Consider the following 14855-nt stretch of genomic DNA (forward strand, 5'->3'; position numbering starts at 1 on the left):
CAATTCTCCCTGCACTGACGCACTATTCACGTATCTATAGTGTGTACAACTGAAACCCAATCAGTTTATTCAAATTTTGTGCAAATTTCGCGATACATTGTTGGGGAAAACCAAGTGTAGGTTTTTGTACAACCCACCCTCCCCCGTTTTTCCTGCACACATATGGCATACGACAATGGCATTGCATTATTTGGCCTGATTTGTCCACATCAAAGATGAAACTAACCCAATTAGTGGGTTCTTGGACACGGGACATAAAGTGGGATGATGGGTCGAAAGTGCTGAATGTGGCAGTATGGAGCTTATTATCCATGAGAAATATTATGTTATCTTATTCAATTATGAACTAAAAAATTACTTTTAGCATGGGTATCTTAAGAGAAACAAATATGAAAAAAAACTGATTTTAAAGAGGTCTATAAATATTTGTTTAGAATAATACGGATATATTTTTATTCTTTAGAATATTTATAATGAATGAAATTAAAATAAATTGAATCTTATATCTGAACATCTCTCCTATTTGTTTTATTCTTAAAATTATTATTAATTTGTATATCAGATATATTAATAATTAAATTTATATAAAATCGTTAATTTCAGTGTTTTATACAGAAAATATCTCTGTTTTTCACCATTTTCTTTCCTCTGTCTCCATTACTCACACTAACGACATAAAAGGAAAACGAATTAGATTCTCCTCTGAGTTAATTCGCATTTTCACAGACTCAACGGTGTTTATATCTGCATCTGCCCTCTTGAAGATGAAAACCTGACGTCACAGTCGAATTTCTTATCGAGGGTTTTTGCATGCGAAACACGCACAAATTCAAATTAATTGCAACGCTTCGCCTGCAAATCCCAGTCTCATAAACCGAAGATTACACTGCTTACGCATCCGTGGACCAGAATGCAGTGGCCAGGACATCGGCTTTAAAGTTGGGGGCTTAAAGCAGATCCGTGGGTCGCAGAGTAAACGTTCGATGATGGTCGTAAATGATTATAACTACCTATAAATAGGTGATGGCTCCCGGCCACTGATCATAAAGGCGACAACTTTTACAACATAATTAAGAGCTGATAAAGTTATATAATAGATAAACATATTGGGCAACTCGGGGGGTTTCTCCCTGCCCCCCCATCGAAAGTTTACCAAGTGCACACATCGTGCTCTGGTCGGTGTCGGTGGCGTATGAGTGATGTTTGAGCACGCCCACCAAGTATCCTGCAAGGAGCGCAACATGTGGTCCCCCGTCCCCTATTTTTTCTGCCCCCAACTTCTGTGCGTCTGTGTATCCTTCGTCAGCCAATCAGAGGCCACCGCGCCTTCTGCTTTCGTCCTCGGCGGAAGTAAATAAAAGCGGATGTCCTGGCTGGACAGGACATCATTCGAGTGCTTGCGTTCAACAAGTCCAGCAAACGGAGCTTCAGCTGAACCCCAGTGACAAAAACTATCAAGTTTATACCTCAAGTTCTCCTCTGTGAAAACACCCAAATCTCAAAGCCCTCATCAGGTGGGTACTTGTGTCTTGAGACGCTCAAAGTTTTGGATAATTAAGGAGAAAGTTTACTGGTTTGATTAAAAGTGAATATATGAGTTGTTTAAAAGTGTGAGAAATGGCTTAGAGTTTGAAAAAACCTTCAAAATTCTGGAAAACTGTTAGAATTTCTTAAATTAAACTAAATTTATATTATTGCAAAGCCTTTAATATTGGGTCAAGTTGTTAAGTGAATTTTTCAATTATTAAACGAAAAAATGTTTCCTTTAAAAATGTTTTTAAAGAATATTACCTTCAATATCAGAGAAGATTTATTAGGTTCATTTATTTTATTCATTATGGAAGTCAATACTTAACAAAAGATATTTTTCCTATATGGTAGACACTATTTTATTTTTAAAACTAAACAGATAGATATTTTAGAGTGTTGTTTAATAGTTAAAGGCGTTCCACCATTGCGCAATAAGCGGTGTCCGTTTAGAAAGCAAACACATGCAATTGATTTGCATACGTGCCACCTTAGTTGAGCCCTAAACAAGCAGGGGCATCTTGGATCCTTGGAACGTGTCCTATGGGCATCTCCCATTTAGGCACCGCCTTTCTCCCGATTTCTGGTGTTGCTGCCTCCCTAAGCTTAGCAGATGTGGAAGCAACACGTTCGCACAGGTGTTTGCATGCCAACTGCAACACGGGGCGTATGAGTGCTGCCTCCGCTTCCATCATCATCGTAATCATCATCATCATTGGGGGGTGGTGACGCCTCAGCTTAGCCCATCTCGGCTAATAGAAATAAATTGTCTTTCGCGTAAATATATTAGGGTAGCATTAAGTCGCCTCCTTTGCCTGCAATTCAAAATGGAAACTCCGCCGCGAGCCTGAAAGCCAAGTACAACTCCATTTATGCATAATACTTTGCCATGGCGACGACATCGTCATCAGCAGCGAGTGGCAATCAGGCACGTAGCATTAAGATCATTACACTTAATCAAAATCAGGGGGTTGGGATGGGGATAAGTCGCCCTGCAGCCAGGATGTCCTTGCCGAGCAACCTTTGCTGCCGATAATCAAATAAGCGCGACACCAGCTAACGATGTCAATCCTGTTTGGAAACCCATACTTGCAGCATGTCCTTCGCTCAGTTCCTTGTCGCCTGCTGCCTGGCCGTCGTCCTCTTGGCCGTGTCCAATACCCGGGCTGCTGCCGCCCAGGGACCTCCTCTTTGCCAGTCCGGCATCGTCGAGGAGATGCCCCCACACATCCGGAAGGTGTGCCAGGCCCTGGAGAACTCCGATCAACTGTCGACGGCCCTCAAGTCCTACATCAACAACGAGGCATCTGGTTAGTAAACTGTATTAGTTAGTAAAATGTATTATAATTTTACTACAATTTTAATTAATATAAATAAATCGAAAATATAATAATTATATCATTATTTCCATAAAAACTTATATCATTACATAATATATCATCATATTATTCCCAGCTTTGGTGGCCAACTCCGATGACCTCTTGAAGAACTACAACAAACGTACGGATGTCGATCACGTCTTCCTGCGTTTCGGCAAGCGTCGTTAAGGACATCCGCTCAAAGGATATCCCCAAGCCAAACCCCATTTGATCCCGACTCGAGTAAAACGACACTGGACCTTGACCACAAGCGGCGGAATCGTTTATGTTCACACAACAAGCACAACACTATTTTGACGTCTTCAACATAATTATGCAAACGTAATCAATGGAAACTCAGAACTTTACTCAATTGGAAGCTCTCTAGTTCATTAAATAGCAAATCGATGTGTCCAATGTTTCTACGAAAAAAAAAATAACGAAAACATATTTGTACATACTCAAGGACCCCCGAAACGTTCTGAAAGTTGTTGGTTTTAATCTAATTTTGTACTCTTCGTTTCCCCATTTGAGGACTTTATTAATGTTATTAAAACGTGTAATACATATTTGATACATTTAAAATATCTCACCTATATTTCCCTAGCATGAAGCACTACTATTAAATAACCAACCAATGTTTTCAAAACCAATCCGTTATTTCTGATACTTATGTTAATAAAGACAAACTTTTCCTCTCAATATGTGAATGCATAACAAGATGCAATTGAAATTGGTTTACTTTTTACTGAATAACCCTATTATAATTTATAGTATATACCAAAATCAGCATTATATTGTTATCGATCTCTGGTAACACTAAAGCGTGAACCACGCGGTTAATCCTTCTCTCTTATTTCTGAATTCGTAAGCTGTGGTTGATTGTGCTAAGTAAACGAAACTTGTTTATTTGAACTTGGAATCTCAACACTTTTAATAGGGAACACTGGGATAAGTATTTAGTTACTGAATTATATTAAAGGTTATGATTTCTATTATAATAGAACTTACCTTGACCTTACTATAAAAATAAATTGCTTTCGCTCCAAAGGAATTAAAGACTTGCAAAAATTTTATTTTTACACTTTGTTTTATTATGGGTCTTCAGAATTTCTTATATTTGAAATCTTTTAATTAAAATATTTATTGGTAAATTAATTGGTGCGTCTTCGGAATAACTTCAACTAAACTATCAACAATATAAGAATTTTAATTTTACTCCTTGCCGACGAATGGACAATTTGTGCACGGGAAGCTCCTGTACTCCTCTAAGCAACCAACGGTGGCCTTCGGCATTTTTCCTTGTGGCTAGGCGCGTCCAGCACGCACTGCACTGGTACGGCTTGGACACCCAAAGACGCACCTCCTTGTTACTATTACCTTTTTAAAAGGCGCACGCCACTCGCTGCCACTGCTCCGGTTGCTGTTGCCGGTGCTGCTGTTCCGGTTGCCGGTGCTGCTGTGGCTGCTGTTCCGGTTGCTGTTGCCGGTGCTGATTCTACTGCGGCTCCTTGCCGCGACCTGAAATGGTCGGACGGGACGGCGCCCCTCGCTGCCCCTGCTCCTGCGCCTCTTGGGCTGGCTTCCGCTCCTCTCCCTCTGAAAAAAAAAAAAATATTTAAAGGTAGTTTAAACTATATATTATTTTCTTTCGAGGCAGAATGTTCTTTTAAGTTCACACTAATATTTTTGATTGTAATGACAATAAATAACTCGATTTTCAAAATTAAAGTTAATATTTTAGGCGCTCATTTGAAAAAAAAACACATTTTTAATTTATAAGCACAAGATTACCAGTGTATAGCTGCCATAGGAACGATTGAAAAATAATGAGAAAATAATAGGAAATAAATTATCAAATTAAAACACCTCTTAACGAGGTAAAAAACTAGTGACGATCGCACCTTGAACATACAAAAGTTCTGATATCAACATTTGTGACGAAAAATTATTACACTCGTCATTAAATAGACTTTCTAATATTTTCTCATTCGGCACGCCCTAGCAAACTATTCCAGCCTTTTTCCCTTCACAGGCATTTTCTTTTGCAGCGAGCGATATGACCCCTCATATTCGGGGGTGTCACAGAAATTATTTCCAACCGAAATCCGTTAAAGTTCTTACGTGCATCAATGCACAATCCAACCGTCTTCGGTTGGAAGAGATTTCTGTGACACCCCTGATTAAGCGCATTTTCAGTAGCAATACAACCGCAGGGCAAATTATCCCCACCGGCCCCAACAGATCCAAATTTCTAAATTTTCACTTTTACACTTTCACCGCTCTCTCTCCCAAACCAATTGATTTTCTTGAGGTCTTGGTATGCAATACTTTGCTATAAAGCTTCCATAGGAAGGATAGAAAAAATATTAATACAAAAACACTTACCGAGTAATAAAAATGGGAATGGTTCACGGTCGCGGCCGCGTAATAATTATAATTATGTGTGCTCATTCTGAAATTTTAAGTTGAAATGACAGAGGAAAGGCATTTTTGCAAAGAAACTTGCAACCGCCACGTTTTTTTGAAAAATTCTAACCAACACAAATGCAAGCGAAAAAAACTATCAGAAGCTCGAACCAACACAAATCCATTAGAGAGAGAATTTTAGAATCTCCATCCAACAAGGAAATCGAAAATAATGTCCGAGTGCATGCTTTCAAGCCATGGAATTCGATATAAGGGGCAGGGATATTAATAACATACAAATAATGAAGTACTGCATAAAAAAATCATAAAAATCATTAAAAAATAACTATTTTTTCATATTTTTTCGAATTCTCCTTCGCCGTGCTCATTCCTGAGAGACAAGCAGACGCTCGGATTCTGCGGCAGCCAATATGGCGACACACACACGCATGTGAGATTCATTCGCGGATTCTGCTTTGGCGATTTGGATTTGGCGACGCACACTGGGCCAGAAAGTTACTTTTTTGGCCAAAATGCATGCAGTTTTTGAGTTTTTTTCTTAAATTTACGTTCTTTTTCTCTTCCACTTTGAAAATATGGTAAATGAAAACTACTTGCCCGAATTCTTTGGAACTTCGGCATAAAAAGGAGCCCAAACTTAAATTATAATTTTCTTATTAAAAAAACGTAAATAAAAATTACTATTTTTCATTATTTTCGGTCCCTGAAATTTTCAAAGCCAGCCTTTTAAACAATTTAAATGCATTTTTTCTTCAAAACAGCGATAGAAAATTTGAAATAATCAAAATTCATCCCTTTTGGACAAAAAAAATTTAAGAAAATACGTTGTTCTCCTAAGCCGTTCCCGAGATACTAATTAGAAGTTTGAAAACATTTTTTAGGTTCTTACTTCAAATATTCATAGCGCCCTTAAAGGGGAGATGTTTTTCGTGATTTTTTAACCAATACACGATCCGCAGTTGAGAAAAACATTTTAAGCATTTTTTTTCAAAAAAAAGAGTGTTTTCTGGTTGCTCCCTGGGGAGGAAACTCGATAGAATTTCTTTGTATTTATTCCAGTTTGCCCGCCTGGGGTTGGCAAAGCTGACCGGCGCAGGTGACACTAGAGACAAAGTTGTCTCTATAAGGGCCGGTTTCTCGAGTCCCTGTCAAAGTCCCTGATAGCTATCTGTTCGAAAAACTTAAATACCAGATAAACTGTTCGTAAAAGCAAATCCGCTTTCTCGACTGCTTTAATTTATCTGATTTAGCTTAAGGCCTAGAAGCTATAGCTAAAAAATTGGTTGGAGGCCATTTAAATGGCCTCAGAACCAGAGTATAAATAAATAAATAAATAAAATAAAAATTTATCTGAACGAGAAACAATTACAGAGTGCTGTTAACGCACAGAATTGTGCTGTGAAGGGCAAAAAATGGCGTGCTTCGATTATTTCATCAGCTGTTTGGGTATAATTCAAAGGAAAAGTCAGCTGTGATTTCGTTTCTTATTCATAGTTGGCTTTGGGAAATCAGCTGTCATTCTATCGAGTCGAAAACCAAATGCAGGGACTTTATCTGTTCGAGAAATGATAGCCGGCCCTCGAGAAACCGGCCCTAAACCTGTGATCTGAAAATGAGTGCTCGTCGGAGACAGCCCAGTTTGTGACTGTGCTTACGAGTGAATCTGATGCCAGGGTTAGATCTATGATCGTTTGGCACGTTTTTGTTATAAAAGTAGGGGTATTGCCCCTGTTACAAAGAAATAAGTTCGAATTTAGAATGAAATCAAATAAAGACTCACCTCTGTCGTTGTTGATAGGGCAGCCCCACTGGGTATGGTGGGCATTTGCATCGCATCCTATCACCAAACCTTTCTTAAGCTCTTCACATTCCTGTACCAGTCCTCTGACTAGCGCGTCTGGGGGTTCTACCTTTTCAAAAGCCATGTAGGCCGATAGCATCCTTATTGAGCCGTTTTGCAGCTCCAGGCTTATTGCCGTGTTGTCTCCGTTGCTGTAATTGCGAAGCAGAAATGTACTAAGATGCCGTTTGGCTAAAATGCAGGTTCGAATTTTACCTTGTTTGGGGTCAAGCATAAGCTTGTAGTCTTTTGTTCCTAGTCCAGCAACCTTGCCTCCTGCTATCCAAGGTTCCTGAACTAAGACCAAGGCGAAGCAATAGGGCAGCGGACGCTGCTTTACTGTGGTGTAGGTTGATCTGCAGGAGTCTTAGCGACATCCCCAGCTGCAACCTCCACCACAGTAACGTCGGCCTCCGAATCGCTCAGGTCCACTTCATCGATTGCCGGTCCCAGCGCTCGCATCTCTCTGCTCAGCAATGAGTCGGTTGAGTAGCCGTCCTCCGGCATACCAGGGGCCTCCACTTCCTCCGCAAGCACCTGCTCAGCTGGGTTGCCGGCAGGGCTTCCCTTGGAACTGGAGTCCCCTTTGTAGATTTTTATGTGTATGGCGCTGAAGCCATAATTGAGCACTCCCCAAACAGCCTCTATGGGAGCGACCGACTTTTTATTTAGCACCACGATCTTCCGGTGATTTAATAGCTGCTGGGAGCCAAATTCTAGCTCGGGGTCTACTGGGGACGTCACACCAATCTAGTGCGACTATGTTCGCTGTCGCCTGCTTGTATAGATCAGCTGATCGCTGATTGTCGCAGGCCACCACCTTTACACTGCCCTGGTACCAGCTTGCGTCCATGCAGCAAGGCGATGAACCGGGCTTCTCGCGTACCATACGCAGGCATATGAGAGACAGCTGGGACTCAACCGCCTTCCATTTGTTTTTGGGGATCCTATTCTCCGGATTTCCCCTGTCAATGAGTCCCAGAAGGACCCGATCTTTAGTGATCTCGGCAAAGGAGACCGACGGCTGGATCTTCGATCTCTTCGCCGACGGACCAGGCAGCTCAATGGAGCGTTGCCTCTTCACCTGGGCACCTTTCTGTTGGGTGTTTCCTTGCCCATAGTTTGGGAATACCGTCCCGGTATTCCGCATAGCGGAGGCGTTTGCGACAGTCTTTCTGTCTTTCGTCACCCCTTGTTTGGGATGAGGCCCTTTCTGAGCCTTACTGGTGCTTGCAACGGAGCCAACGTTCGTCATTGCAGTGTTGGGTTTGTTGAGAGTACCCGTCTCTGATTTTTTATTATTTTTGTTTGATGCTTCCATAATTGGTCCCACGAGCTGCGCAGAAGGGGAAAGGTCCGCCCGGGCAGAGACCCGCGGTACCCGGGTAAGGTGGTAGGTAGAACAGGGGGTCGCCATCTCCCTGAGCCCACCGTTTGAGACTGAGCTAGTTTTTGATGTGAATGCATAACAAGATGCAATTGAAATTGGTTTACTTTTATTAGGGAACACTGGGATAAGTATTTAGTAACTGAATTATATTAAAAGTTACTACTTCAAAAATTTAATAGAACTTACCTTGATCTTAATATTAAAATGTTTTTGTTTTGCGCCAAAGGAATGAAAGACTCGCAAACATTTTCTTTTTTTACACTTCGTTTTATTATGGGTCTTCAAAATGTCTTAAACTTGAAATCTTTCAAATAAAATTAATCTTTGTAAATTGATTGGTGCGTCTTCGGTATAACTTCAACTAAACTATCAACAATATTAAAAATTTAGATTTTTCTCTTTTTAATATAGTTTGGTTCAAGAATTATTACCAGTTTTTAATTGATTCAGATATTTCTTCAACAAGCCACTCCATTATAGGATTTTGTGGTATTCATTTTAAAAATAGAAAAAATTCAATCACTAATTTTTTTTAGTCCTCAAAAGTTAGAAAAATATATTCTGAAGATGTGTCAATATTGTTATCTCTAAAGATTATAAATTAGTTTATAAACTTTTAAACGGTTTTGCTGTTTTTCAAATGTAATAATCTTCTTATCACACAATTTTAATATTTAATAATAATAAGGAAGGCACTTTTTTTCTGGAAGTTTATGAAAACTTTTTCAAACGTTCTTTTCCATTGTATGCTCTTGATAACCAGAAGAAATATATTTTGTGAAAACGTATTTGGTCAATGAATTCCACAGTGCGCAGATTCTTTCGCTCCATTGGGTTATATTTTGATTTTCAATATTTTTCTTTCGCTGAAAAAGTTAAAAGTTACCATTTAATTGCATGTTTGGATTAAATTATGTTTGCCATTTTTAACGCTTTTATTAAATCAATAAAAAATTAAACAAATAATAGAATATTGTAAATCAAATTGACACAAAAACGTGAAATAATGGAGTTATCTGATTTCTATGCATATTCATAGAATGCTAAAGCTTGTAAATTAAAAAGTATACGCCATTTACAAATGATTTTCTTTGTCTGATTTTTTTACATTTCGTTTAATTGCTTGTTCCTAGATTTTCTGATTTTTGTTAAATTTTTCATTATATTTTCCATTTTTATTGGATAATGGGTCATTATTGTGAGACCTTTTTCTCTGTGGCAAAATTTCTAGTAGCTTTCTCGGAAATATTAGTTATCTTTTTATCAAATAAATAATTGGAAAATTCAAAAGTAAAACTTTTTTCTGGCATTTAATTTTCTTGTGGATTGCGTTCAATATTAATTTGATGCATAAATTTATTGATTTGGTTTTTAGTTTTTTCTTGGATCTATAGAGATTTAATCTCGTTGAAATATCATTCAGTCTTTTCGATATATATTATCTTGGCTTTGTCTTTATAAGACTGGAAATTCGATTTGTCTTAATTATAACAAATAAAATCATTTTATACATTAACGAAAATATATAAGTAACATAAAAGTGCAACATTTAAATAATCTCTTTGGTTTCTTTGTATTTTTTACTTGGTTTTTTTGTGTTGTTTGTTTTAAAATTACCACCATTGACATATCCATTTATGTTCGTTTCCTTCAGATTTGATAAGCGTCGTAACGCTATCATTATGTTAATTTTGATTTTTCATTCCTGTAAAAAAAATCTAAATGCTACGATTTATATGGAAATGCGGCAAAAGGGCCGCACTTGATTGTATGAAGAACTCAACAGCTATATATTTTTAAAATGAACTTTGACTTATTTCCTAATTTGCTTGACTGTAATTAAATACTTTTTATCGGACAAATGTATAATAATGAATTTTTTTAATTCAAGTATTGTTCTTGCTGAGGTCAACATGTGCTAAAATTTGTGATATATATTTTTTGGCTTAAACCTTAACTTACCAAAATATGTTTTAAAATTGTATATTTTTTGTTTGTACTTTCAGTGCTTTCGTTTTGCAAATTTGGATAATTATCTTATTGAATGATTATTTTACGTGTCAATCATTTTGAATATTCTCGATAATAATTTCGCGACACTATCTTAATAATTCGATTGACGGATGTCCGTGTTTCGTCATATATTATTTTTTGCTTGTTTTTTTAAGCTTTATCCTGATTGTGGTTATTCAGGTATATTGGCACTTTAATATTTGCTTGGCGTTTAATTGTTCAATGCATTTGTTGACTTTGTAATCATTTCGTAAAAACTTAATACTTTGTGGTTTCATTCATTATATCTCTCGTTTTTCATGATTTGTATGCTTGCAGTGCTGCTTCGATTCGTGAATATATTCAGTCTTTTCTTGTTCATATTTTTCACTCATACGACTTTTGATTGATAGTTTTGCTTAATTATTTGCATTTCTACTGATTGATTTTTTTTTAAAACAAAATATTTTAAATAATAATATGTACGCTTAAATAAGTTTAATGCATTAAACACATTTTTGAACATTATTTTATTGACTTTGATAATGGTTATGATTTTTGCATCTTTTGCTAATATATTTTGTGTATTTCGTTACTGGTTTTTCTCAGCTTAATTTAGGGGAGTTACATAATTACGAACTTTTTGTTTGTTGCTTAAATTGTGGCTATAAGAAGAGTAGTTGTAAAACAAAAAGAAAATAATAAGTCTGGCTTCTGTCATTCACGTCAAGATGGTAAATAAAAAACACATTCTTGCAAAATCATAAACGCTTTTCAGGAGTATGTGGGATTGAAAATCAGCTTTCACTGTGTCGAGAGTCGTTTGCGGTTTTGAGCTTAATAACTAAAATATACATTGCATTCATTTGTATACAATTTGACATGATTCACAAAATGTTTAAATTTAGTTTAGTTCATTAAGAAGATCATGTACGTACTCGTGTAGTTTCCCGTCATATAAAAAATATGATTTTAGCATACTTTGGTCACAGTTGAATCGTAATTGTAAATGGAACTAAGGAGGAGCACATAAACAATTTTTTTTAGGCTGGAGCTCAGTGCAGGCTAGCTCCGTTTGTCTATTAAGAAAACATTAAACAACAGGCAATGCGGGTATTTTTAAAATTCTTGTTCAGGATTCTCGGGGGAGGGGACAAAACGAAAACAAATGGAGAAATTAATTTGGGCAAGGGGGGTTTATATCGAAAGACGTCGAAACACGAGTTGGCTTAAATGCTAAGAAAAAGAGAACTGTATCCTTACAACTAAAATTGTATGTTCTGAGTGACCGTGTGTGTGTGTGTGTTTGCTGTGTATCATAATGTATTGCAAGTTATTTGCTGCATTAAACATAGATTCCCTTCCCTTTTTTATTTGGTTTTTTGGCCTATCGGAGCACGCGCAGCGTTCTGATCTCTAGTGTGCCGTCAGGGGGGAGGGACTGGGATGCGGTTGCCTAGTAGTAGGCGGCTGCATTCGAGTAATTCTGCGAGTAGGCCTGCGAATCTGCAAGAAGACACCTGATGACGGATGGACGCAACTGGAAGGCTCTGAAATCACCTACCATAGCCCGCATAGGCACGCTCATCGTAGCCAGTGCTCTGCTGTCCGTGCTGGCTGTAGTCCGCCTGCCCGGTGGCATTGTAGTCCACCGCAGTCGAGCCGTACTGCTGGCTGTAGTCCTGGCTGTACGACTGGTACCGCGTGTCCTGCGGAGCAGCATAGCCCGTCGAGCTGCTGGGAAGGAAATACCACACATTAGCATAAGGATCGAGCATCCAAGCGAAGGGGAAGAGATAAAGATAGATAGTCAAGAGTAGGTAACCCACTTGTAGTTCTGATACTGGCTCTGATCGTACTCAGTGCCGTGGTGGGCCGCATAGCTACTGCTGGCCGGAGCACTGGTCTGCGATGTGTGAGCCGCATAGCTGCTGCTGCTGCTCTGGCCATAGCCATTGTAGCCCTGCTGGGTGGTCTGGGTGCTGTAGCCGCTCTGCGCATAGGGATCCACTTGCTGGGTCTGGTCGTGGGTCTGGTAGCTATGGTGGCTGTGTGGGAAAAGATAATGCTTAATATCTATTTCTATTTATCTATATTTGAGTGATTCTTTTTGAAACGTATCGTAATTTTCTTCATATTCTTCATATCTAATATCAATATCACACCATTTAAAAAAGGTTTTTACGCCCACAATCGCCCACTAACGATTTTAAAATGTGTCTGGCGCCCACACCTTTAAAGATTTCCGAGAAGTATAAATGCAATTTTGTTGTGCATATTTATACCTATCGAAATGTAGAAGAAATTTTTCAAATCGGACCATTCATTAAAAAGTTATACGCAATCAAAATTTCTATATCTATCTCCCTCGCACTACCTTTAGCTGAGTTACGATTATTAGTCGGGACAACAACCCGAGTACAGCGTTCGCACTCCCTTGCTGAGTGACGGGTATTAGATAGTCGGGATACGAACCCGACTATAGCGTTCTCTCTTGTTTTTTTGTTTAATTTATTTATAAGTTTAAATTACGAGGGGTAAAAAATAAATAAAAATACCCAAAAATTATTATTTTTGCCAAGCTTTCAGATAAAAATAACACCCATAATGGTTCCAGTGCAAAATATATATCATTCGCGGATTTCTTTTTTTAACTCTTTAAAAAATCCTTTTTAAATGGTAATATATTGTCATAAAAATCAGATACCGTTTCGAGACCATGAAGAAAATCTCGATACGTTCCACAAAGAATCACTCATATGTAACTTTAGTGGTCTTTACCATGCTCCAAGTTCATCATTCATCGATTTCTTACCTCTGAGCCGGCGCATGGTGACTTGGCGGCGAGCCATATGAGGACTGCGAGGACATGCCGCCGCCGCCGCCTCCCCCGCCACCCATGTGCTGCTGGGTGGAGTGATACTTGGGCGTCATCGGCCGCTGGCCGTAGGGACCGCCCTCGTAGCGACCGCGCTTGGGACCAGGACCACCGGGAGCGCCGCGTTTGAGAGCTGGTACCGGTGCGAGTTGTGTATTGGGATTATGTGCCTGATGGTGATGCAAGGGTGGCCGACTCATACCTTGATTGTAGCCGCCCCTGCCGCGCGGGGCTCCGCGCCTGGGCATCGACCCATGCTCTCCGCCCGGACCGCCGCCCATGGAGTTGCTGTGATGGCCGTGGGAACCGCCGCCGTACATACTGCCGCCTCCTCCGCCGCCGCTGCCGTTCATGTGCGAATTGTAGCCGCCGCCACCGCGTCCGCGTCCGCTGAAGGGACCGCCGCGTCCACGACCACGGCCCAAATACGGAGGAGGTCCTCCGCCATTGCTGCCACTTGGGGCGGAACTGCCGCCGTGCGAGTTGCTCGAGGGAGCCACCGACGATGCGGGGCCATCGGTGGACTCGTCGCCGGCCGACTCAACCGCCGGTTGCTCTCCACTGATCGCCGAGGTCGGAACTGGCGACACGGTCTTGTTGTTGTCGGCACCTGTGTGTTGTTTGGGAGCTAGATTGGATTGGATTGGTTGGGAGTCAAACTGGGGAGTCGGCTGTAAACTTACGTTGGGAGTACAGCGGCGGACGACCACCTCGCATGCCCATGGGGGCTCCACCGCGCGGCTGGTAGCCACCGCCGCGTCCCTGGTAGCCCATGCCGCCGCGGGAGCCACGCATGCCGCGCGGCGGACCCGACATCATGCCCTGCATGGGCGGACCGCCGCCCATTCCGCTGCCACCGCCGCCGCCGCGCATGCCGCCCATGAAGTGACCGCGTCCGCCGCGACCACGTCCGCGATCGAAGCCACCGCGCATGGGTGCTCCGCCGCCGCGTCCGCGGAAGCCGCCGCCACGTGGGCCGCCCATCGATGGCGAGGAAACTGAAGCTCCTTCCATGCTCCTCGCTGGCAGATCTTTCACTGTGGACCACTGAGAATCCTCTTTAAGTGGGACTACGCGTTTTTCGAGACTGCAGGAGCCCGGGGAAGAAGAAGCAGCAGCGGTTGGATGCCGGAGAGTCGGGCGTTTTTCGCTGACGACGGGGAATCGCTCGTGTCGCTGGTCACTGGTCACTTGGTCACTCGGTCACTGCTCTAATCGATGCACTTTCAACTATCGCTTATCTTAATTAACTTATTTATCTAAACATTATTCGGGTGTCCGGAGCGCGTTGGTCTGCGTTGAGTGAAAAAATATGGCGGCGACTATTGATTTTTGTTGCAGCGCTGCCCACTCGTCGCCGTTGGCATGCCTAACAAGGTTGTCGCCGTTCGGTGGATTTGGCTATAAAAAGCTATTGGCTTTAAATTCCTTTATATTCCT

General features: G+C 40.6%; 3 protein-coding genes across 10 annotated transcripts; 1 reads left to right on the top strand and 2 right to left on the bottom strand.

Moving 5' to 3' along the window:
• Positions 1 to 1402: 1402 nt before the first annotated feature.
• Ms (neuropeptide receptor myosuppressin) lies at positions 1403 to 3662 on the top strand. Its single transcript, XM_017153533.3, has 3 exons — positions 1403 to 1514; positions 2623 to 2837; positions 2983 to 3662. Exons 2-3 carry the CDS (start codon positions 2624 to 2626, stop codon positions 3072 to 3074), a joined length of 306 nt encoding a protein of 101 aa, XP_017009022.1. The 5' UTR covers positions 1403 to 1514; position 2623; the 3' UTR covers positions 3075 to 3662.
• A 374-nt stretch (positions 3663 to 4036) lies between these two features.
• On the bottom strand, positions 4037 to 7918 carry LOC138913548 (uncharacterized). 2 transcript variants are annotated; one of them, XM_070217508.1, is made up of 3 exons: positions 7372 to 7918; positions 7096 to 7307; positions 4037 to 4484 (listed from the first exon to the last, which is right to left on the bottom strand). In XM_070217508.1, exons 2-3 carry the CDS (start codon positions 7144 to 7146, stop codon positions 4194 to 4196), a joined length of 342 nt encoding a protein of 113 aa, XP_070073609.1. In that variant the 5' UTR covers positions 7147 to 7307; positions 7372 to 7918; the 3' UTR covers positions 4037 to 4193. The 2 variants fall into 2 exon arrangements, with proteins under 2 accessions (XP_070073609.1, XP_070073608.1); XM_070217507.1 differs by having other exon boundaries at positions 7096 to 7918.
• Positions 7919 to 11048: 3130 nt separating this feature from the next.
• On the bottom strand, positions 11049 to 14754 carry LOC108065676 (uncharacterized). 7 transcript variants are annotated; one of them, XM_070216648.1, is made up of 6 exons: positions 14099 to 14753; positions 13618 to 14025; positions 13353 to 13548; positions 12367 to 12585; positions 12102 to 12271; positions 11049 to 12043 (listed from the first exon to the last, which is right to left on the bottom strand). In XM_070216648.1, exons 1-6 carry the CDS (start codon positions 14427 to 14429, stop codon positions 11994 to 11996), a joined length of 1374 nt encoding a protein of 457 aa, XP_070072749.1. In that variant the 5' UTR covers positions 14430 to 14753; the 3' UTR covers positions 11049 to 11993. The 7 variants fall into 7 exon arrangements, with proteins under 7 accessions (XP_070072749.1, XP_017009263.2, XP_017009262.2 ...); XM_017153774.3 differs by having other exon boundaries at positions 13618 to 14043; XM_017153773.3 differs by having other exon boundaries at positions 12102 to 12274; positions 13618 to 14043.
• Positions 14755 to 14855: the final 101 nt, after the last annotated feature.

Source organism: Drosophila takahashii, chromosome 3R (assembly GCF_030179915.1).
Source record: "Drosophila takahashii strain IR98-3 E-12201 chromosome 3R, DtakHiC1v2, whole genome shotgun sequence".
Lineage (NCBI taxonomy): Eukaryota > Metazoa > Arthropoda > Insecta > Diptera > Drosophilidae > Drosophila > Drosophila takahashii.

Bases quoted from the DNA above. Each gene is read 5' to 3' on its own strand.
- LOC108065676 (XM_017153769.3), bottom strand. From the start codon at position 14,429: ATGGAAGGAGCTTCAGTTTCCTCGCCATCGATGGGCGGCCCACGTGGC. The intron at 12,275-12,366 runs GTGGGTTACCTA...TTTCCTTCCCAG, and splicing joins AGCCAGTATCAGAACTACAA to CAGCTCGACGGGCTATGCTG. The intron at 12,044-12,101 runs GTAGGTGATTTC...GTCTTCTTGCAG, and splicing joins GCGTGCCTATGCGGGCTATG to ATTCGCAGGCCTACTCGCAG.
- LOC138913548 (XM_070217507.1), bottom strand. From the start codon at position 7,390: ATGCTTGACCCCAAACAAGGTAAAATTCGAACCTGCATTTTAGCCAAA. The intron at 4,485-7,095 runs GTGAGTCTTTAT...TTTTTTTTTCAG, and splicing joins CCCTATCAACAACGACAGAG to AGGGAGAGGAGCGGAAGCCA.
- Ms (XM_017153533.3), top strand. From the start codon at position 2,624: ATGTCCTTCGCTCAGTTCCTTGTCGCCTGCTGCCTGGCCGTCGTCCTC. The intron at 2,838-2,982 runs GTTAGTAAACTG...TATTATTCCCAG, and splicing joins CATCAACAACGAGGCATCTG to CTTTGGTGGCCAACTCCGAT.